We start from the raw sequence: 19,700 nt of genomic DNA on the forward strand, positions 1-19,700 counted from the left end.
CATCTGTGCCAATCCTCCTCTATTTTGTATGTGGGATGCCTCCACAGCATGGCTGATGAGTGGAGCAGGTCTGTGCCCAGGATCCAAACCTGTGAACCTGGGCCACCAAAGCAGAGTGTGCAGAACTTTAACCACTCGGCCATGGGACTGGCCCCCACCAAATATCTTTTTAAAAGGTTTATAACAACTTGTCTTCTCAAAAGTTTGAAAGAGTATGGATCTCATTCCACCAGACAGAAAGGTCATTTTGTCCCTCTTCTAACGTCCAATTCTGCCTATTGCTACCCTGAACAGCTCCCATGATCCTTTCAGGGCACTTAGTGCTCACTCTTTATTGTTGTAGAACAAGACATTACATTTAGAGGTTGGACACTTCTTTGGCTATAAAGAAAATCAATACATACACACAAACACATGCACACACATAATACAAGATTTTTTTCATTATTGCTCCAAAAAGAATCCTTAATAAGGATAATATTTCTTAACGTGAAATTCAAAGGGAAGAATCCCTCCTTATTTTTCTTTTTTCTGTGCCATCCGTTTTTTAAATAATGGACTATTGGTTATAGTCATTGTATGTGGCCCTGACTTGGTCTTTAGACCAATGCAATGTTGCCTAATACATGCAGTGCCACCATATGCCACTTTGTTTCAAGGAAAAGCAATTTTCTATTTCCATTATCTCATTGATTTTAAAATTTCATTGTACAACAGCATCAGCAATATCATGGTTTGAGTGTGCATGGTTAAATAACTGAAGAGAAAAATGGAGAATGAATACTTCATAAAACTCCACGAAAAATGTGCTTTCCAAGCTATCATTAGCTGTTTTCATATATTATTACAATCTCACACACTTTTCTTTTGCTCACCTTGATTCTGACTGAGCTCCTATGGTTCAATCCTCAGTGCCAGGTTACTGTCGTGCAATATTCTGACAAATAATGGAATCCATGAAGGAACACTGTCTTTGCAGTGTTTTATCACCGTCCTATCATTACTTCTCTATTTGCACAAAAAAACTAAGCTCCAAAGAGCGTAGCTCTTATTAAATAGTTCTTTAACTTCAAGATGCAGAATTAGGAAATCTCAATCAGATTGGAAATACTAGGTGAATCCCAAATATGATAGAGTGTACCACAATGGAATGTACCAATACCTGACCCTGGCATTGGAGAGAAGGATGAGGCATCCTGTTTTCAATTGTGTCTAAGCATGCCCTACAACTCTAAGGCTCATAATCTCCAAAGACCAAGTAAGCCCCTGCCATGGCCTAGAATCTGGCAAGTAAGGAAGAAAGAGTGTGAGTGTAGAGCATCCCAAAAGCAAGGGATCCTCAAATTTACGTTGTTGAAGGGTAATTCTGAATTGTCTTCATGTCTTAGGAGCACCAGCAGGGACTGAATGACCTATATCATCTCGTTAAGTGCGTGTTTTTGAGATGTGATATTTAAATCGTTCTTATAAACACATTGGCTTTGTTTATTTGTGTATGTTGATGGCATTTTCTGCCATTTTCTCTGTTTTTTTATTTATGTTGAATTCTGGGGTAATCTGAGTTCTGAATTAAACAGGGAAACTGGATGGTATCTCTCATGCAATCGGGTTGAGAGGTCAAATTGGTACAATCCAATCTTGAAACTATATAAAGGAGATTTGACAGTTGCTATAAATTTGAATGGAGTATATGGTTTGTAGTGTTTTCCAAACAACTGTGTCACTAAAGAATTGAATATCTTAAATCTGAGGGGAGGAAGGCCTTTCCAGGCAGAGCGATGAAAACAGCTTGATTTAAGATCCTATTCTGATGAATACAACACATCCAACTGTTATTACAGGGTAATTGAGCACTGCTAACTTAACAAGCAAGAGACCAGATCTGTGCAACAAACCACACTCAAAAGAAATGTAATTAATGAGATACTATCTTTCACCCGGCAAATTAGTAAAGTTGTGTATGTGTGTGTTTTAATTATGATCCTTAAGGCTGACAAGAATGCAGCAAGACAGGGTCTCCCCCAGACAGCTTGTGCGAGTCTAGACTGATACACCCTTTTGAAGAGTAATTTGGCGATACATATCATGAGCCTTAGAAATGCCTAGACCGTTTGGCTGAGTAATCCCAGTTCAAAGACTGTATCCTAAAGAAATAGAAACATTGTCTAAGCTTCATGTAGGAAATCATCACTTAGATAAGGACTTCTATTTCTATATCTATGACAAATAATTAGAAACAACAGTAATAGTCAACAATAGCAGATTGGTTAAATGATAGAGGTTCATGAAAGGTTGGTGTACAGGGTAAAATAAAAGAAAACATGTGGTCTGGGTATATTAAAGTAGACAACCAATAATGCAGGATTAAAAGATCAGAAACAGACCCTAAGATGCATAAAAGTGGCATGTGAAAACAGTCAGGAAAGAAAAACCTATGAAATGTTTTGGGACAACTACACAATAATTTGTCAAAAAAAAAAGGTTTAGATTTTTCAACACAGATTATATATAAAAGTAAACTGGATTAAATAGCTAAATGAGAAAATTAACCATGAAAGTACTAGAAAAATCTAAGTAAATGTGTGTGTATGAATAAAATTATGGGTCGAAAAGTCGTTTCTACACAGATGAAAAGATTGCACAATCTAAACAAAATTGAAAAGCATACCAGAAATTGAGGGAAAATATATGCAATAAGTGAGTCAAAGGGATAATATTTTTAACATAATAAGCTCTTAAAAATTTATGACAAAAAGCGTGACAACACTGTGGCCATTTCTATTTCTTTCTTTGTGAGTTGCGGAAGCAAGAAATATATGAAAAATATTCATTCATACTAATATCCTAAGCAATATAAAATAAGAAAATAAGGATTTATCATTTAAAAGACATCATGCTCAATACTGGTGAAAGAGAAAAAAAAACCTTAACAGGTCCTGTCATATAAGTTGGAGGAATTATGAATTAGTTCAATTCTATTGGAGGAAAATGGACAATTTATATTAGAAATCTTCATATTTGGCATATTCTTTGAAGTAGGACTTCGAATTCAAGGAATTTATCCTAAGGAAGTAATCTTGAACCCTCACAACAATTTGGCTCTCAGGCTATTTGCTTTGATGACGGGAATAAAAATGAAAAACCAGAAACAACAGTAATATCCCCAAAGTGGAGATTACTTTAAGAAAATTAAGTGATATCATAAATGGAATATTATATAGTCATTAAAATAATTGTAGAAAAAATCTAATAACATGAGAAAATATTGACAATATATTATTAAGCAGAAAAAACAGGTTATAGACTAAGTATAGAAAGACTCCTTTTTAAATTAGAAATAACAACATATTTATAAATTTGCCTAGAAAAAAACTAATATAGATGTGTTGTGTGTGTGTGTGTGTGTGTGTGTATATATCAATAGCGATTTTGCATGGGTAGATTATATTATATTTTTATGCTTTAAGTATTTTCCATTATTTTCTAAAATGAATATACACTTCTCTGATAAAAAGCACTCATTCCAAAAGGCAAAAAAAAAAAATGACATTCAACTTTCCTTAAGAAGAGCTAGGAAGGGTCTTGGAGGGAGGACAGGATGGAAGAAAAGAAAGGTGTAGAATCTGTTACATATTCACTCTATTGCACATTCAAATCTGCTGCTATGAACAAAAGTGAAAACTCAATCAATTTTAATTGAGAAGAGTGCTTTTGGAGGGGGAAGAGGAGTTTGCTTGAAATAAGGAAGCCCTTGGAAGCCATTCAGATCCTGCTGCCTTCATTGGCGGGTCTGGGTCCTAAATAGCCCTTTTCACTTAGTTCCAGGATAAAAACAATGTGCACTGTTCATGAGAGGACAGGCCAGCTAGAACATGCCCCCAGGCGAGAGCAGGACCAGGTGAGGCTTGGGGTAGGTAAATGCCCCAGTAGGCCTGGGGCATGGCCAGCATTGACCCTGATACCCAGGATGTCAAGAAAACTGCGATGTGGACAAAACCCAGTGACTTCAGTTTTCTTGGCTTTACTCAGACTTCTCAGTGTATGCTCCAAATTAGATTAGCTTTTGGAGCAGTAATCACTTTTCCAAAGCAAATACTCCAGAAGTGAGGCCACAAATGTCTCTACCTCATCATGCGCACATGCAGAATCACCTCAACGCTGTGCTTCACCAGAGCACCTCTGCTCTCCTTCTTGCAAGCCTGTAATTCATGAGTGTGCAGTTTCCTAAATCTTTTCTTAGCTTTTTGTGCTACTTTGCTGTAGCCTCAGGCCATTGCTATCTGCTCCACTTCCAAAGGTTTTAATGATCTCCATGCTCCCTTTCCTTTTTCCTTCTTGCCTTAAAAAAGCAACTTGAAGATGGGCACCTCTTTCCCTGGAAGATTTTCTGATTTCATAAACTTTAACAATTTCTGCACCAGATAGGTATAATCCGGATATCCTTCTTAACTCATCCTTGCAACAGTAATGCTGGTTGAGTTGCACATGTCTTGAGAATTAATTTTGCTGTCCCTCAATGCCATTGGACTATGGTGTCCAGGAAACTAGTCATGTTTTTAGAGTGGTAGAAGATTTTCCCCTACTTGGTCACTATCTATTTTCTAAATGGGCTCTAGAAATATGTCTTCAAAGGATGCCACTGAGTGTGAATGACAGGAGGGCTGTCATTAGCCACATGTTCCTGAAATGATGTAAGACAGAGCCGATCTCTGTGTCAAGGAGTATTATTTCTCTCCACGTCAATTTTCCTCTGTGGAGTTTGTCAGGAATGGAAGTATTTGCTTAGGTATGGCAGAGCAGGTAAAAGGGGTTTAACTGACATATCCAAGTACTGAAAATTCAGTTTTGCCCCATTAGACCAATTATACATCACCAGCAGCAAAACAAAAGGCTGAGAGAAGTGCATAAAGGACCATTGTTCAAGACCAACAGCCAAGTGGTCTCACTTACCTCTAGTGTAGTTAATACAATCTTCTCAACTGAAGAAAAATAAGCCTCCCACAAGAATTGTGTCTGCTGTCTAAGTGCTAGGATTTTATCCTGATGAATAGACCTGATTGTAGAAGGAATCTGTAACACAAGGGAAACACATCATAACTGTAACTGGAAAACAATGAGATGCCGTTTGATAGAAATAACTCACTTGGGTTAGGCTTTTATTCTTCGTAGCATTCAGCTTGGAGCACACAGATCTACTAAAAACCACCAAGCCCTACGTTGAAATGCCCGTAAGAGGTGTCAGGTACAAACAGCACTTACTGCGAAGCAGCTTTAATGACTTTTAATGCACGAAAGTTAGAGTTCACCTCTAAGATGTGGTAGCAGCTCATCAGTTGCCTGGGGTATTCTTATAGTAGCAATTGCTGTTTTCCCCTCTTAGCGTCCCACAGATTCTCAATCCTGCATATGAGAATCAAATTTCACAGAGAAAGAGCTACAGACCTTGGGGAAAGGCTGAAAGACATCATGCCCCAAGCACTTGTAAGATATGCCATGCCAGGGACCACACATTATCTACAAAAGGGCTTTTTAGGGAATGTCTCTGAGCCTCTCCCTTAAATCTGAAGCTGGGGTTAGTCATTTCTATGTGCACATCCCTCCTGCCTCACCCCGAGAGTTTTCCTGCTCCCCAGACCTCTCTCTCTGGCTCCAGCCCTTACCCCAATCTAACTCAATCTGTCAAACATCACACGTTTAGCCATCACTGCTCTCTACCAGGCTATACAATATTAAAGGAGGGATCTATGTCTTATCCTGCTACACTAAAATGTGTAGGCTGGGGGAGTAGCTTTTATATAGTTGTTATTCAAGAAATAAGAGCTGAATTCAACATGGCCATCTGAAGCCACCATAGGGATATCATTATCTTTACTAGTAATATATCTTAACGGTTAAGCACAAAGACACAAGTGTTAGACCAAGGTGGGATTCTTGGCTCCACCATTTACTAGTTCTGCTTCCTTGGACAAGTGACTCGATCTCTCAAAGATTCCATTTCCTCATTTACAAAGTGGGGATACAGTACTAACATCTTAAGGTCATAATGAAGATCATATAAGTGCTTAGCAGCACCTAGAACATGGGATGCTTAATTAATATAGCAATTATTATTACTACTACTATTATTATTGATATAAGGGTGATGATATTCAAAGTTGGACCAATTGTGTAACGTCTACGTGTGAACCTGCTTGGGTCTGGAGCTCTGAAATGTGCTTCCTGGTTTCTGGTGAGTTTCCTGGGTTTGCTCCCTATCTTCACCTGGAGTTCAAGGTCTATTTCATTTATGGAGTCTATACTCTTAGGGGAAATTCTTTGTGATTAGCAAGTGCCCTTTTGTGTTCACCTCTTTCTGCATGCTTGCCTCCCTATGTGTAACTAATCAGAGAGACATGGGGGCCCGGGCTGAACCAGGAATGCTCTTCGAGCTGCTTTAATAACCAAGTTACCCATGGCATTGTGACTAAGACTACATCTGAATTTCTACTGCAGGGGAAGAAGGTGGTAGCACATTTTTTGAATCAAGACGACTCTTAGAAGGCGGAATGAAACTGCTTCACAATAAGAACATAAGGACAAGCTCACTTGCTTTGGCAATGTCCTAAAGCAGATACTAAATCTGTGCCCCAAAGTGTGTATCTGGATGCCCAACACTGAAGAAACGTGGAGGCAACAGGTGAAGGAGAAACACTGGCAGGCAAACAGCCTGAAACCAGAGCTCAAGGTCAAATAGGAGGAAAATACCCCTGGAGAAGGTAGAGAAACCATTCATATCATGGATCCCTGAGTAGTAAAAGAAAATTTATTTTTATTTACTCCCTGAGAAAATTACCTAGATTGCCAAAGCAAGCCTAGAAAAAAATTATCCTGTTCAATTTTCATAATCATGCCCTCTTCTAAATGTCAATGGTATTTTCTAAGAGTCATATAGGTTGACTTCACTGTTTTTATCATGGTCACAAGAAACCAATTCATTAGAAAAATGCTGAAAGCTATCATCACCATGCCATCTCCAGAAAAAAGAATAGGCTATGCTTATGAAAGGAGAAAGGGAATATCATAGATTAACCTACCAACACGTTCCCCTCTCTTATATAAGCCACATCTTGATGTTACTACATCAACTAAAATATATTCTACCTGTTTGGGCGTATGATGTTAAGTGTCTGACGGCACTCTGCAAAGTGCTCTGGAAGATAATTCCAATTGACCGAAAAGACAGAGTTCCAAGTTTTCATGGCATTTGGCTATTGGTTATTAATCTGCTTGTCCTGAGAGACAGGTACGGGAAAGTGATAAATTAATTCCAATTTGGCCGGATTGTTCAAAATTGCAGAACTCAATGAAGTCTTAATAAAAGGTCATGTATGGTACCAAAACTAATGGAATCTACCAAAATAGACGTAGGAAAGCAACATTAAGCTCTCTTAGTGACACGATGACAAGAATATATGCAAATAAAAACATCCGAGTTGTTCTAAAACAGGAAATGAAAAACTGTAACATAACAAAAACATCTCCCAGAGCAGACATTTGGGCTCAGTGCCAGCTCTTTTAAAACCACTGTCAACGACAGTGCAGTCGCTGTTCAATATGGAGGTAGCTGTGCAAAGACAGACAGCAGATGAGAGAGGAAAATCCCAGCAAGTCTGCATGGGTGTGGAATGAAAAGCAAAATCTTTCGAGTCAAGCCAAAAAGTTGCTTCAGAAGGTGAAATGCCATCAACTTTGGTGAAAGGGTAAAAGGTGGACAACCACAATTAAGCCTCCTGGAATGCTCTCTATCTCCAAGACAGACTCAACTTGTGCACATCAAACTCCCAGGAACGTTGGTATGTACATGGAGAAATTATGGCTCATGTTTTTTATTCCCTTTATTTCCCAAATTTCCTTTAATGAACATGCATTATTTTTAAAAAATCATAAAAGGAAGAGAAATGGCAACATGGAAAAGAACCACATGTATCACTTTTGGGTGGCCTTTCATGAGCAAATGTTTTAGGAACACCCCATCTCTGCATGCGGAGGACTCTGCTAGATCATGGATTCCTCTTTTGCTTCTGAGGTGCCAGGGGCCACAGAGATCACAGACCTGAGTAGCAGACAGAAGCAATGTTTTGGGAGCTGCGTTGGCTTGGCCTGCCTAATCCACAGGGCTGTCAGTTATACATATTTCACCTGTTACTTTACAGATTGCCGCCTTACTTCCCCAGTTAGCTAGCACACTGGCCAGCAGTGCAGAAGCAGAATCAAGAAGAGTTAGAAACTCGATTTTCTGGATATCAAAAAAAGCAAGGACATTAAAAATATTATTCTACAAATATCTGTGGCAGTTCAAGATAAAGTACATAATGCCACGAAAGAAAAAACGTTAAAGTATTCCATAATTTTATACAGAGAACAGATTGGTGGTTACCAGAGTGGAAGGGGAATAGGGAGAGGGTGAAAGGGGTAAAGAGGTACATGTGATGTGTACAGTGACGGCTGGAAACTAGACCTTTGGTGGTGAACATGATGTAGTCTATACAGAAGTCAAAATATAATAATATAATTATACACAAATACAATGATATAAAAATATAATGATGCACATCTGATGTATATAATGTTATAAACCAATGTTACCTCAATAAAAAATAAATATTAAAATATTCTATAATTTTAGAAAAAGGAGCATTGCAATTTATGTTGATCCTAAATCATTATTGCACAAAGGGGCTTTAGAAATCCTTAGTGACTGACCATTTCTGTCCTCAGATTTCTCTGTAAGTATCCCCCTACCCAGGCAGCCTGGAGAAGTTCAAACTTTTATTAGGCACCCTTGTCAAGGACTGGTTGACTATGTATGTGTGAATTTATTTCTGGGCTCTCCATTCTGTTCCATTGGTCTATGTGTCTGTCTTTTTGCCAGTACTGTACTGTTTTGTTGACTGTAGCTTCGTAATACATTTTGAAATCAGGAAGTATGATGCCTCTAGCTTTGTTCTTTCTCAAGATTGACTTGGTTATTCAGGGTCTTCTGTGGCTCCATATAAATTTTAGGATTGTTTAAAATTTCTATTTCTGTAAAAAATGACAGTGGGATTTTGCTAGGGATTGTATTGAATCTGTAAACAACTTTGGGTAATATGGACATTTCAACAATATCCAGTCTTAATTCTGCAACACAGGACAACATGGATGAACCTTGAGGAGATTATGCTAAGTGAAATAACGAGTCACAGAAAGACAAATGCTGCATGATTCCACTTACATGAGGTACATGAGTGGAATCGTGGTTGCCAGGGGCTGGGAGAATGGGAAAATGAGGACTTACTCAACAGGCATAAAGTTTGAGTTAAGCAAGATGAACAAGCTCTGGAGAGCTGCTGTACAGCATTGTACCGATAGTCAACAATAACGTATTGTACCCTTCAAAATTTAAGAGAGTAGATCTCATAAGTGTTCTTACCACAATAAAATAAACCATTAAAAAAAAGAAATCCAAGTGGCCAACAATAGATTTAAAAAAAAACATTTTTCCTTAGAGGCTGCTCTTTTAAATATACATCTTAAAGATAACACTCGCTCAGACACCCAGACTGGATCATTTGAGCCATGATAACACTAATTATAAGAATCAACCCTAAAAAAAAAGAATCAACCCTAGAGACCTCTCTCTTTCGGAAAATTAATCTCAAGGCAAATAGAGAAACCAGGGAAAGGAATATGAAGTGGCAGGATGGTACAAAAATTCTCTGGTATCATTCCTAAAAATTCTAGATATTGAAGGGGATGGATATACACCTCTTTCTCACCACCAAAGTTCATGTCCTTTACCTGCAACTTCTCCTTTTCTGAATATATTCCATGGACCTGGGCAGATTTTGTGTTGGAAAGTGAACAATGTCATATTAAATGACTTCATATTCACCATGACACAGGCAATTTTCTCCTGATAAAATTTCTTTTATAGAGCTGACCTTTTGGATTCATCTTCTTTGAAAGTTTGGACGGGGGCAGCAATAATCCACTGATGTGTTGAAGGCCACAGCCCCTCCCTTACCTGTAATAACAATCTCTCATCGCCTATGACGGCAGCTTGGTTCCAATTAATCACTTCAGAGAATGGCAACTCCCATCCATTGCTGAGCATCACAGGGACACAGGCAGCCTGTGCAAAGAAAGGGGACTTCATGAGTGTGAGGAAAGTGGCCTCAGGAACCGTTCCAATCAGGGTGATATCTGTATAAATTCAAATTCTGGCATTTCTTAAGTTGCATGGATCTGACTGCTTAGGCCAGAAGGGAAGTAAGCTTTTAAGAGTTATCAAGTCCACATGAAGACTGTACGTATCCAGCCAAGGTTTTAATATTTGCAAGTCTTGCCCTAGAATGCTAAAACCCCATTTCTATTCTAGTTCATGGTTTGGCTGACCCTTACTTTCATGGAGAAGATTGGCCTCACTGGAGAAGTTTTATTGATGTAAGAAAATCATTCACCAACAAAATCCTAGCATAAAACCAACCGTGAAAATAAACAGTTTTGTCAACATAACTGCTTCAAGCCCCCTTGCAAGTGGTTTCCCCCGATGTCATGAGCCACAAAGAGCAGAATGTGGCTTGGCATTCCTGATAAAGCATTTTGTGGACTTCACTATTAGGGCTGCTCACCTTTCTCTTGCTGTGCAAACATCTGAACCAGAAGTGTGTTCCCTTCAGTGTGGAAGGATCCCAACCACTGTTGTACCAATTTACTACCTGCACGGTGATCTACCAGCCAATAAACACCAGGCTAATGACAAAATTCTGGTTCCAAATAACTCATAATCCAAACCAGAGGATAATTTGCTCCACGCAACATCCCAAGAGGCTACAAGAACATTAGTGAAGGTACACTTCACAGAACACACAGAACAGGCTGGAAAAGACTTTCAAGAGAAGGAAGCGCTTCTGCTAGAGGACATGACAGAAGGATGGAAGTTAGGAAGCACCATGTCAAAAGCACAGATTCAGGCAAGGTGCAGAGAACAGAGGAGGAAAGAACAGAGCAGCCATGGGACAAGAAGTGGAGGAAGAGAGAGGTTGAGAGCATGCTTTCTCACAATCAAGGGAGGCCGGTTGCAACTTCCAGGTGGAAACGTGGACATCTGTCTCAACAGGTGGAGGCATTTCTGCAGAGTGAGGTTAATGAGCGGAGAGACTCCCGCGCAGGCCCTGGAGCTGCAGCCGGTCCCCTAACTACAGAGCCTCCGAATAGCTGGGCCAAATGAGTAGCACCACCCTGTTGGGCATCACTCTCAGTATTTAGAGGAACTGAGTGAAGACTGAGAGGGAGGACAGGACAGACAATTTTGCTTTTGGTAAGTCCCACCAATAAGCCATTTTCATTGCTCTTGAGACTGGCTTCCAGAAGAAGGGCAGAATCTCTGGGAGAAGCCCCGCTAGGCTGCCTGGCTGGCACTCAGCTCTGACCTGTGTTTGCAAACATGTCCCTAAAGAACCCATCGTCCCTTTCTCATGTCAGAAGGCAGGGAGGGAATCCCAATCCCCCACTTATAAAAAATGCTGCCAAAAAAAAAAAATGTTGCAGATCTTCTTGCAAAAACATATTTCAGTTGTTCAAGGCAAACCACACATTCTCTTTAGATCCCAGGCGAAGAGGAAAGGTTCAACCCACCCAGTCTGACTTCAGTCCTCAGCCCTATTCTGGGAGGGGTTTCAGGGTCTCTTACCTGCAGAGCCTCCAGGAACCTGAAGGACCCAAGCCTGCGACCACGAGGAACCAGACAGAAAGTGGCATTGTGCAGCATTTCCCGATAATCATACCTAGAAGGAGAGGAGGAGCCATCAGCAATTGAAGACCCATTAGGAACTCGGGGGGTGAATGAACAGCTGGGGGTGCACAGCTGCCTGAAATTACCCAGAGCAATTCAGGAAATACACCAGGCGTGCAGTTTTCACTTTTCCAATTTGGGGTGGGAGGTTGTTGCGTGAAGAAGAAGTGTGAACCTTCAGGTTGGACAAAGCAATTGGGGTCCTTTGCAAACTGTACCTAAAAGACAAGTCTGATGGTCCCAGTAACAATTTGGTTTGCCAAGCCTTTCCTTCCAAAATCAGATTTTTATGTCTTGATGAAATGTGTTGTCTCCAGAAGTTTAAAAAACAAATCACTGCTAGTTATTCTTTTTAAATGTCATGTCATTCAGCAAAACTAAGACTGTTGTTTCCCACCCCACAAAGCCATGCTATTAAAATCTACTCAAGAAACCTCCATTACAAGCAAAAAACAACATTTATTTTCTCCTTCAAGCTGGAGTTTCTACATTTAACCAAGAACATTCAGTTACCCCAGACAAATACTCCTGTATAAAAATGGTTGACGTGACTTAACAGGGGAAAAAGGAGCTGAGACAGAAGGAGCTAGCGTAAGAAATGGGGAAAGAGGACTAACAAAAGAAAAAATAATAGTAGGGGGTGTGGAAAACTGGGCTGCGAAGAGATGATTGTTTCTCTTACTCAAATACCACTTAATGGTCTTCCATTGCTTTTGCACTTGAAAAAATGCAAAACAGAACGTGAGTGTCACCTGTCTTTTTATGCTGGTGAAGGGCAGGAAAGATGACAAGCATTCCGTTTTGTTTAGGCTATCGCTTTAAAAGTGTTTCCACAAACACATTCCTAAACGCGCAGTTTCAAGTTCATTACGAGTTTAAGAAAACTTGGGAAACTAGAGATGGCTCGTGTCCTGTGAGGGCCCAGATTCTCAGAGCTAAGATGAAATCACTCTCATTTTTCAAGAGTTTCCGATGCTCAGCAGACAGGTGTGACTTTGACAGTAGCATATGTCACCAGCATTTTCTGACTCTAATAGTCTAATTTAATCATAGCCTGAAGGCACTGGAATCTTCCCTCCTCTTTTGGGATACTGATATATACATTTATATTTTTAAAGTCCACATCTATTTTTATATTCTCATACAAACTAGGCATATGGGAGTAAGCCAATTTTCAATGATAAACCTGTCATTAAGAAGAGACATCATGCAAAGGACCATTTGCTTAAACAAGCGTGTACAACTAATTTGCACAAGAAAAGGTCACCGTGAATGGATTAAGATTATCTCCATTGAGAGTAAAATAAAAACCCTTGCTGCATTAATTAAACCGCAAAAGAGACTTCAAAGTAGAAAGGATTTTTCAGAGGTCTCAAATTTAGCTAAATAAAAAAATATTAAATTATGATGGTATTGGCTTCTCTTTTCCTCACCAAACACAGGGAAATAATCGACAAGTGTCTTCAAGTTCAACTGTTGATAATGTCTGAATCTCTACCTAATTGATGGAGAAGAGGGGAATGTGTACACACACGCAAATATACGTATAAAGTTTAAACTGAAATTTTTTAAATATAAAAAGGTCAAATATACTTCAGACTACAGCAAAGTTTAATAAGTGCCCAGAATAGAAACCCCTGAGGGACTAGCACAGAAGGTCCAACATCCTCATCATTAGGCTGCTAAAAATGTAAAACCCTATTAAGGTTCTGGCTTGTAACAAGTTTCAAAGTTGCCAGTTGCAGAATTTACTTTAGGGAAGGAGTAGAAGGAGAGGAAAGGCAGAAAACTGAAAAATTCAAATGACAGTTATTCTAGGGTGTTGATTTCTAAGTGTTTGTACAGAAGGAGTATTTGCTGAGGCAGCGAATAAAGCTTACACGATTGAAGCTTGCGTTCATTCACAGACAGGTAACAGGACATGAGGGACAAGCATTGTCACAGGAATCAGCAGCCCACTAGCTAGCTGTGAGATTAGGAACAAAACTCATGAGCTTTCTGGGCCTCAGTTTCCTCATCTGCAAAACGAGCCAGTTGGGCTAGATGAGTAACAACCGTTAGAACATTCCATTATTCTTTGTTATTTTTTAGGTAAGAAAGAAGAATGTCCTTTGAGAATATCCCACTGCTCCAAAGGTTTCCATAACCATTGTGTGTATATATATTTGGTATTTGGCTATCTGCTCATATGTACACAATGTATGTTTAATGTGTATTCATATAGACACAAAGACACCTACAGAACACATAGACATGTAACTTAAAACAATGATTTTCAGATTTCTAACCATGCTTAGCTCATGAACCAGCCTCTCTTTTGGGCTCTAGTGACAGTGAGCCTAGGAATCACTAGTGTGTTATAACTGAAGAAGTAATGATGCCCCGCGAAGGGGACAATCTTTCTATTTGGGCCTCATAGGTGTTGGGTACCCTCCCAATGAGCTCTTCTGTGGACCCACCTCTCCATTTCAATGATCTCACACCTCCCACATCTACCTCCTTCCGGATGCTTAAGCTCATTTATTCAGTCATTCTTTCAAGAAATTCTATGTTCCGGGCACTGTTCTAGTCCTGCAGATGTAGTACAGGGAAGATCTTCCCCTAGTTGCTGGACCTACCAAAGAATCATCTGATAACTAGAAAAGGCTGATGAGAACTTAAGGTGTAAAATCTCCTGGGGGTATCTGCATCACAAAGTACACTATGGAAGGCTGACTCTCCAGAACGACCCAGTAGGGAACTCTGTGGACACTCTCTACAGCAAATCAACAATTTAACTGGTAAAAATGATAAAAAAAACATTCATTTAAAGTTTCTGGAAATTGTCCTAAGGGCATAATGACAAATGGGAAAACATTTGTTCAAGAAAATCTACCAAATCTCAGCAAGAACAGTGAGCGTCTGTGGCATTTGAGCCATGACCCCTACCAGCTCTGCCTTATGGAAGCTCGACCCCCAGTGAGTACAGTCAAGAAGGCTGTGCCCCTCTCCCACCAGCTCCCACCAAGAAAGTGAAAAGACAACCCACAGAAAGGAGAAAATATTTTCAAATCATAAATCTGATAAAGGACTTTTATCCAGAATATATAAAGAACTCTTATGACTCAAGAATCAAAAGACAAATAATCCAATTTTAAAACAGGCAAAGGATTTGAATAGATATTGTTCCACAGAAAATACGTAAAATACCAGTAAGCACATGAAAGGATACTCAACATCATTAGTCATTAGGGAAATGCATATCAAAACTATGAGATAACACTTTACACCTACTAGCATGGCTATAATTAAAAGGACAGATGATAACAGGTGCTGATGAGGCTGCAGAGATTGCTGGTGGGAAGGTAAAATATATTGCTGGTGGGAAGGTAAAATGGTGCGGCCACATCGGAAAACAGTTTAGCAGTTTCTTCTAAAACTAAAAATGGGCTTCGCATGTGACCCAGCAATTGTACTCTTGGGCATTTATCCCAGAGAAATGAAAACTTATTTTCACGCAGAAACTTGTCCATGAATGTTCATAGCAGTGTTATTCTTAATAGCTCCAAACTGGAAACTATCCAAATGTTCTTCAGTGGGTGAATGAGTCAACAAACGGTGGTACATCTATAGCCTAGAATACTTCTCAGCAATAAAATGAACTATTGACACATACAACATGTTTAAGGAAAGTATGCTAAGTGAAAAAGCCAATCTCAAAAGACTATATACCGCATTATTCCATTTATGTAGCATTCATGAAACAACATAACTATTGGGATGGACAATAGATTAGTGGTTAGGGATGGGGGAGAAAGATAGGGAGATGACAGGTCAAGTAAGGGGGATAATCTTTTTAAAGGGACTAATTCTTATCTTAGTCCCTTTATAGTAACTTACATTACCTAAGTTTAGAAATGTAAATTACGTCAAAATCATAAACTTCTTAAAAATAAGAGATAACTAACACATGACATCTTAAGCAAGAAAATAAGTAGATCAGGGAGGCAACCAATCTCAGATACTTAGACCTTAATTAATAAGCGGTTGTGTTACCTTTTTCAGATGGGCATTAAGGTCCCTATTGCATAGGTGATGACCCAGAAGGTAGAACAGTTTTCATAAACGACTACAAAGAGAAATGCAATAAAAATGACCCGACCCTGAATTTAACCTAGAAATCAGTACCACTCTATGGGCATAATAATTTTCTCCTTAAAGTTGTACTGCATAATGTATGGAATACACCCCATTTAAAATGAGCCATGTAATAATGCATAATTGAAGTCCTTCCTCTCCATATGAAACACATTTCTGCTGGCTGCGATTCAGTGCAACCCGGGAAGAGGCAGGCAGTGTGGCATAGTGCAGTGGTCCTCAAAGTGGATGCTCTCAGCCAGAAGCATCATCAGCATCATCTGGGAGCTTGGTGGAAATGGGAATTCTCAGCCTCAACTAGACCTGCTGAATCAGAACTCTTGGGAAAGGGCCCAGAATCCTGTGTTTTAACAAGCCCTCCAGGTAATTATGATGCACCCTAAATTCTGAGAACCATTGGCATGGTAGTTAAGAGCTTAGCAATTAAGAGCTTACTGGTTAAGCAACTTTAGACACAGCCAAACCTGGGTTCGAATTTCAGCTTTGCTATTTACAACCTGAGTGATTTTAGGAAAGTTATTTAATTTGTCTAAATCTTAGTTTCCTGGTTGGCAAATGGAGATAATCCTTCCACTGTGAGCATTAAATGATACAACTTAACTAACGCACAGCTACATTATAAGCAATCCATAAATAGTAGCTATTATCATTACGGCTGAAGGAAGCAACAGAATATAACGGAAAATACAGCTGATCTGAAGTTAGAAAACCTGAGTTGAGGAATGTGTGTTCTGGATCTACCACTTTCTGTGTGACTCTATGCAAACTGTTTAAGTTCTCTGTGCCTCCACGTTGTGAAGATTAAATGAGATCATGTCTATGCAGCATAAACTGCAATGCACCAGGCAATTGCAAGTTATTGCGGTAAATTTTATCAGGACGAGAGGAATAAAAACATTTAAAAAATGTAATGATAAAAAATAGACAAAGACAGAGCCAGGGAGAAATGTGGAACAGCCTCTTTAAAATAAAATGAAAATAGAAGCTGTGAATTACAACGGAACAGCAGCTTCTAACTGAAAGGCTTCTGCCTTATTATCAGAAGCTACACAGACAAGGACGTTGCTGGTGCTGTGTGCCCATAGGTCCTCCCCTGGTTCCCACCATTCCTCTGTAGCATGCACTTTCGCCACGGGAGCTGTGTTTCGTTAATCAAAAAGGATAGGGAAAAAGCAAGTAATCCAGCCTCTCATCTCTGTAGCCAAACAGTTCTAGTCTCCCCTTGATGTTGTTACAGTTTGTCTCATGAATTTATTTATAAAGTAACTTAATATCTACAGCTGATCTGTTCCCTCCAGCCCCCATCCTCATAAGTACTTAATCTTCTTTGCTTACACCCAGGTTCGAAATACATCCCTTAAGAAAAACAACGTATGACTGTTGTAGTTCCATAAAGTGCACTGGGATAAGAGAAATAAAATTAACATCTTTGAGCACTTCCTCTGCTTTTTTTCATTCATTCAACAAACATTAGTTGAAGGATGATCATGTGTAAGGTACTATTCAAGGTAATGACAGTCCAGTGAAAAGGCAGATGTGTTGTCAAATAATTACTATTAAGTGAGGGAAGTGGTAGGGTGGGGCCTGAGGTGGGAGTTATGCAGAGAAGAGAAACGACAGCCACAACTTGGCTTTGGTGGGGAGAGTGAGAAGCAATGATTTCTCTGGCAGAAAGAATGACTCTGAGCTAAAAATCAAAGGAGAAGCAAGAATCAGCCTAGCAAAGGGCTAAGAGGAGGCGATGGACATTTCTGGAAGTAGAGACCGCACAGCAGGAGCAAAGGCACCAAGGTGAGAGAAATCCCCCACAGTTTGGGGAGGGGGAGGCAGGGAGGAGGTGAGGTCCCACTGGGAAGACTTTGTGTGATATCTCCTGGAGCTCAGACACGATCTTGTGCAGGTGGTCATGAGTCACTGACGGGCTCAAGCAGAAGAATGACATGTTACCAGTGGAATCCTCAGGACTCAGTATAACCCAAATTCACAGGTGAGCGCTGAGTTCAGCAAGTCCAATAACCTTGCCAAGGTAGGTCACAGCTATGGAGTCACCTGGGCTCCAGCTCCAGGCGTTCCGATTCCAAAAGGCCTTTGCTTTCCACTACATCATGCTGCCTCCTCAGTCAGCCCACACAAACGCCGTGTCTGCAAATAATATTCCTTACAGAGTGAAGTCCTAAGAAGTTCATCTAGTTTCAAGCATTAGCAACAAATGGCTACCATTTAAAAGGACCCTCCCTCCTACTCAAAACTGCCCCATGTCACACGGGGAGTTCAGTCCAAGATGGTGCTCTGTTATGTACTACTCATGTTGCCTTAGACCCTTTCTTGGCCTTTACAGATTTAACACACAAAATTTCAATTATTTTTGAGAAAACTGCATAATATCTAACAGTATGTAACTGGCTCAAGGCACAGCTTTGAACTGAGAAACATGAGTGGGGGCCAATCTTTTAGCTGGAAAAGGGTCCAGCTGGCCACTATACTACGTCTATTTGTTGTCTTGTAAGCACACATCCAGAAAAGTATAGCCCCCTCTGGTGTTTGAGAATTCACAGGATCCACTGAGCCTCAGTTTCATCATGTCACCTGCTCACACAGTCTTTGTGCACTTGAATGAGCTACTATACGTTCCAGGGTCAGGTAAACGCAGGTGAGCTACACAGTGTGCGGTGCTGGGCTCTGGGCATGGCTGACCACATTGGCTGCGGCCTCGGGGACACTCAGTGCCCCCAGCGGGAAGGCACTTGCTCTGGGGAGGTGGTGCGATTCCTCACACAGGCGATTCTTTGCCTCGAGCACTGCCTGTTGCTAGAAACTCCAGGGCACCTAGTCACGCCAAGCATTAGGAATTTATTTCTTTGTGATGCTTCTCAGAATGACACCGCCGAGCCCAAGCTGTCCACTGCAGATGGCAATGCTGGGCTACAACCAGCAATAGGTATTTGTATTCACCCTTTCACACTTCTTGGCTGTCCACAGAAGATCATCTCCTTTTTATGCCCATTTAAAATCCATTTCCATACAGGGAAGGGAGAGAGGTAACATTTCATGGGCTCTGGCTGGGGCATGAGGCCCCAAGGGGGGCCCTGACTCTGGCACACACATTATTTCATTGAAGTTTCACAGTCACAGCGGGAGTAGACACGGTTATTCCTGCCTTTCACAGGGAAAAAGAGAGAGTCGGAAAGATACTTGGAGTCAAATATCCCGTCTGAACACACTGGATCATAATCCCATTTCGTGTCTAAACTCCCCCACCACATCTCTACCCTAAACAGCTACCGACAGCTCAGAACTTTAAACACATTAAATCTGGACCAGGTGGCCATCACCGCCTGCATATATTAATGAAAACAATATGAACCACATGCACCTCATCCTTCAACAGGGGTAAAAGGCCATCTCGGTTCCCGCTCATTAAGTAGCAGCTCGATGGTTAATACGTAAAAGAGGGTGATAAAAATATGATAGCCATTAATGATAACAATTATAATAATGATAAGCCCCCCACTGATTACATGTTTCCTGTGGGCGCATTATTGCACTTTATGTCTACAGCCACACCTGAAATGGCCCCATTTTACAGATGATGAAGTAGAGTACTCAAGGTTTTGTGGGGCTTGTACAAGGAGGGCAGGATCCACAATGCACTCCGCCGTCTCTCAGAGCTGCCTAGGAGGAAGAAGCAACATGCGGCCAGCAAAGGTGAAAACGAAAGATTTTTAATACATTGTGCCAGATGACACCA

General features: G+C 40.3%; 1 protein-coding gene across 1 annotated transcript in view; it reads right to left on the minus strand.

Moving 5' to 3' along the window:
• The window catches only part of EXT1 (exostosin glycosyltransferase 1), a 271,276-nt gene that overhangs the window by 23,467 nt on the left and 228,109 nt on the right, over positions 1-19,700 (minus strand). The window contains exons 3-5 of the mRNA XM_001496434.5: positions 11,714-11,807; positions 10,046-10,153; positions 4,951-5,070 (exon numbers count right to left, since the gene is read on the minus strand). Coding sequence (XP_001496484.1) covers positions 4,951-5,070; positions 10,046-10,153; positions 11,714-11,807 — 322 coding nt within the window. The remainder of the gene's footprint in view (positions 1-4,950; positions 5,071-10,045; positions 10,154-11,713; positions 11,808-19,700) is intronic.

The sequence above is a fragment of the Equus caballus genome, chromosome 9, assembly GCF_041296265.1.
Source record: "Equus caballus isolate H_3958 breed thoroughbred chromosome 9, TB-T2T, whole genome shotgun sequence".
NCBI classification, from domain to species: Eukaryota; Metazoa; Chordata; class Mammalia; order Perissodactyla; family Equidae; genus Equus; species Equus caballus.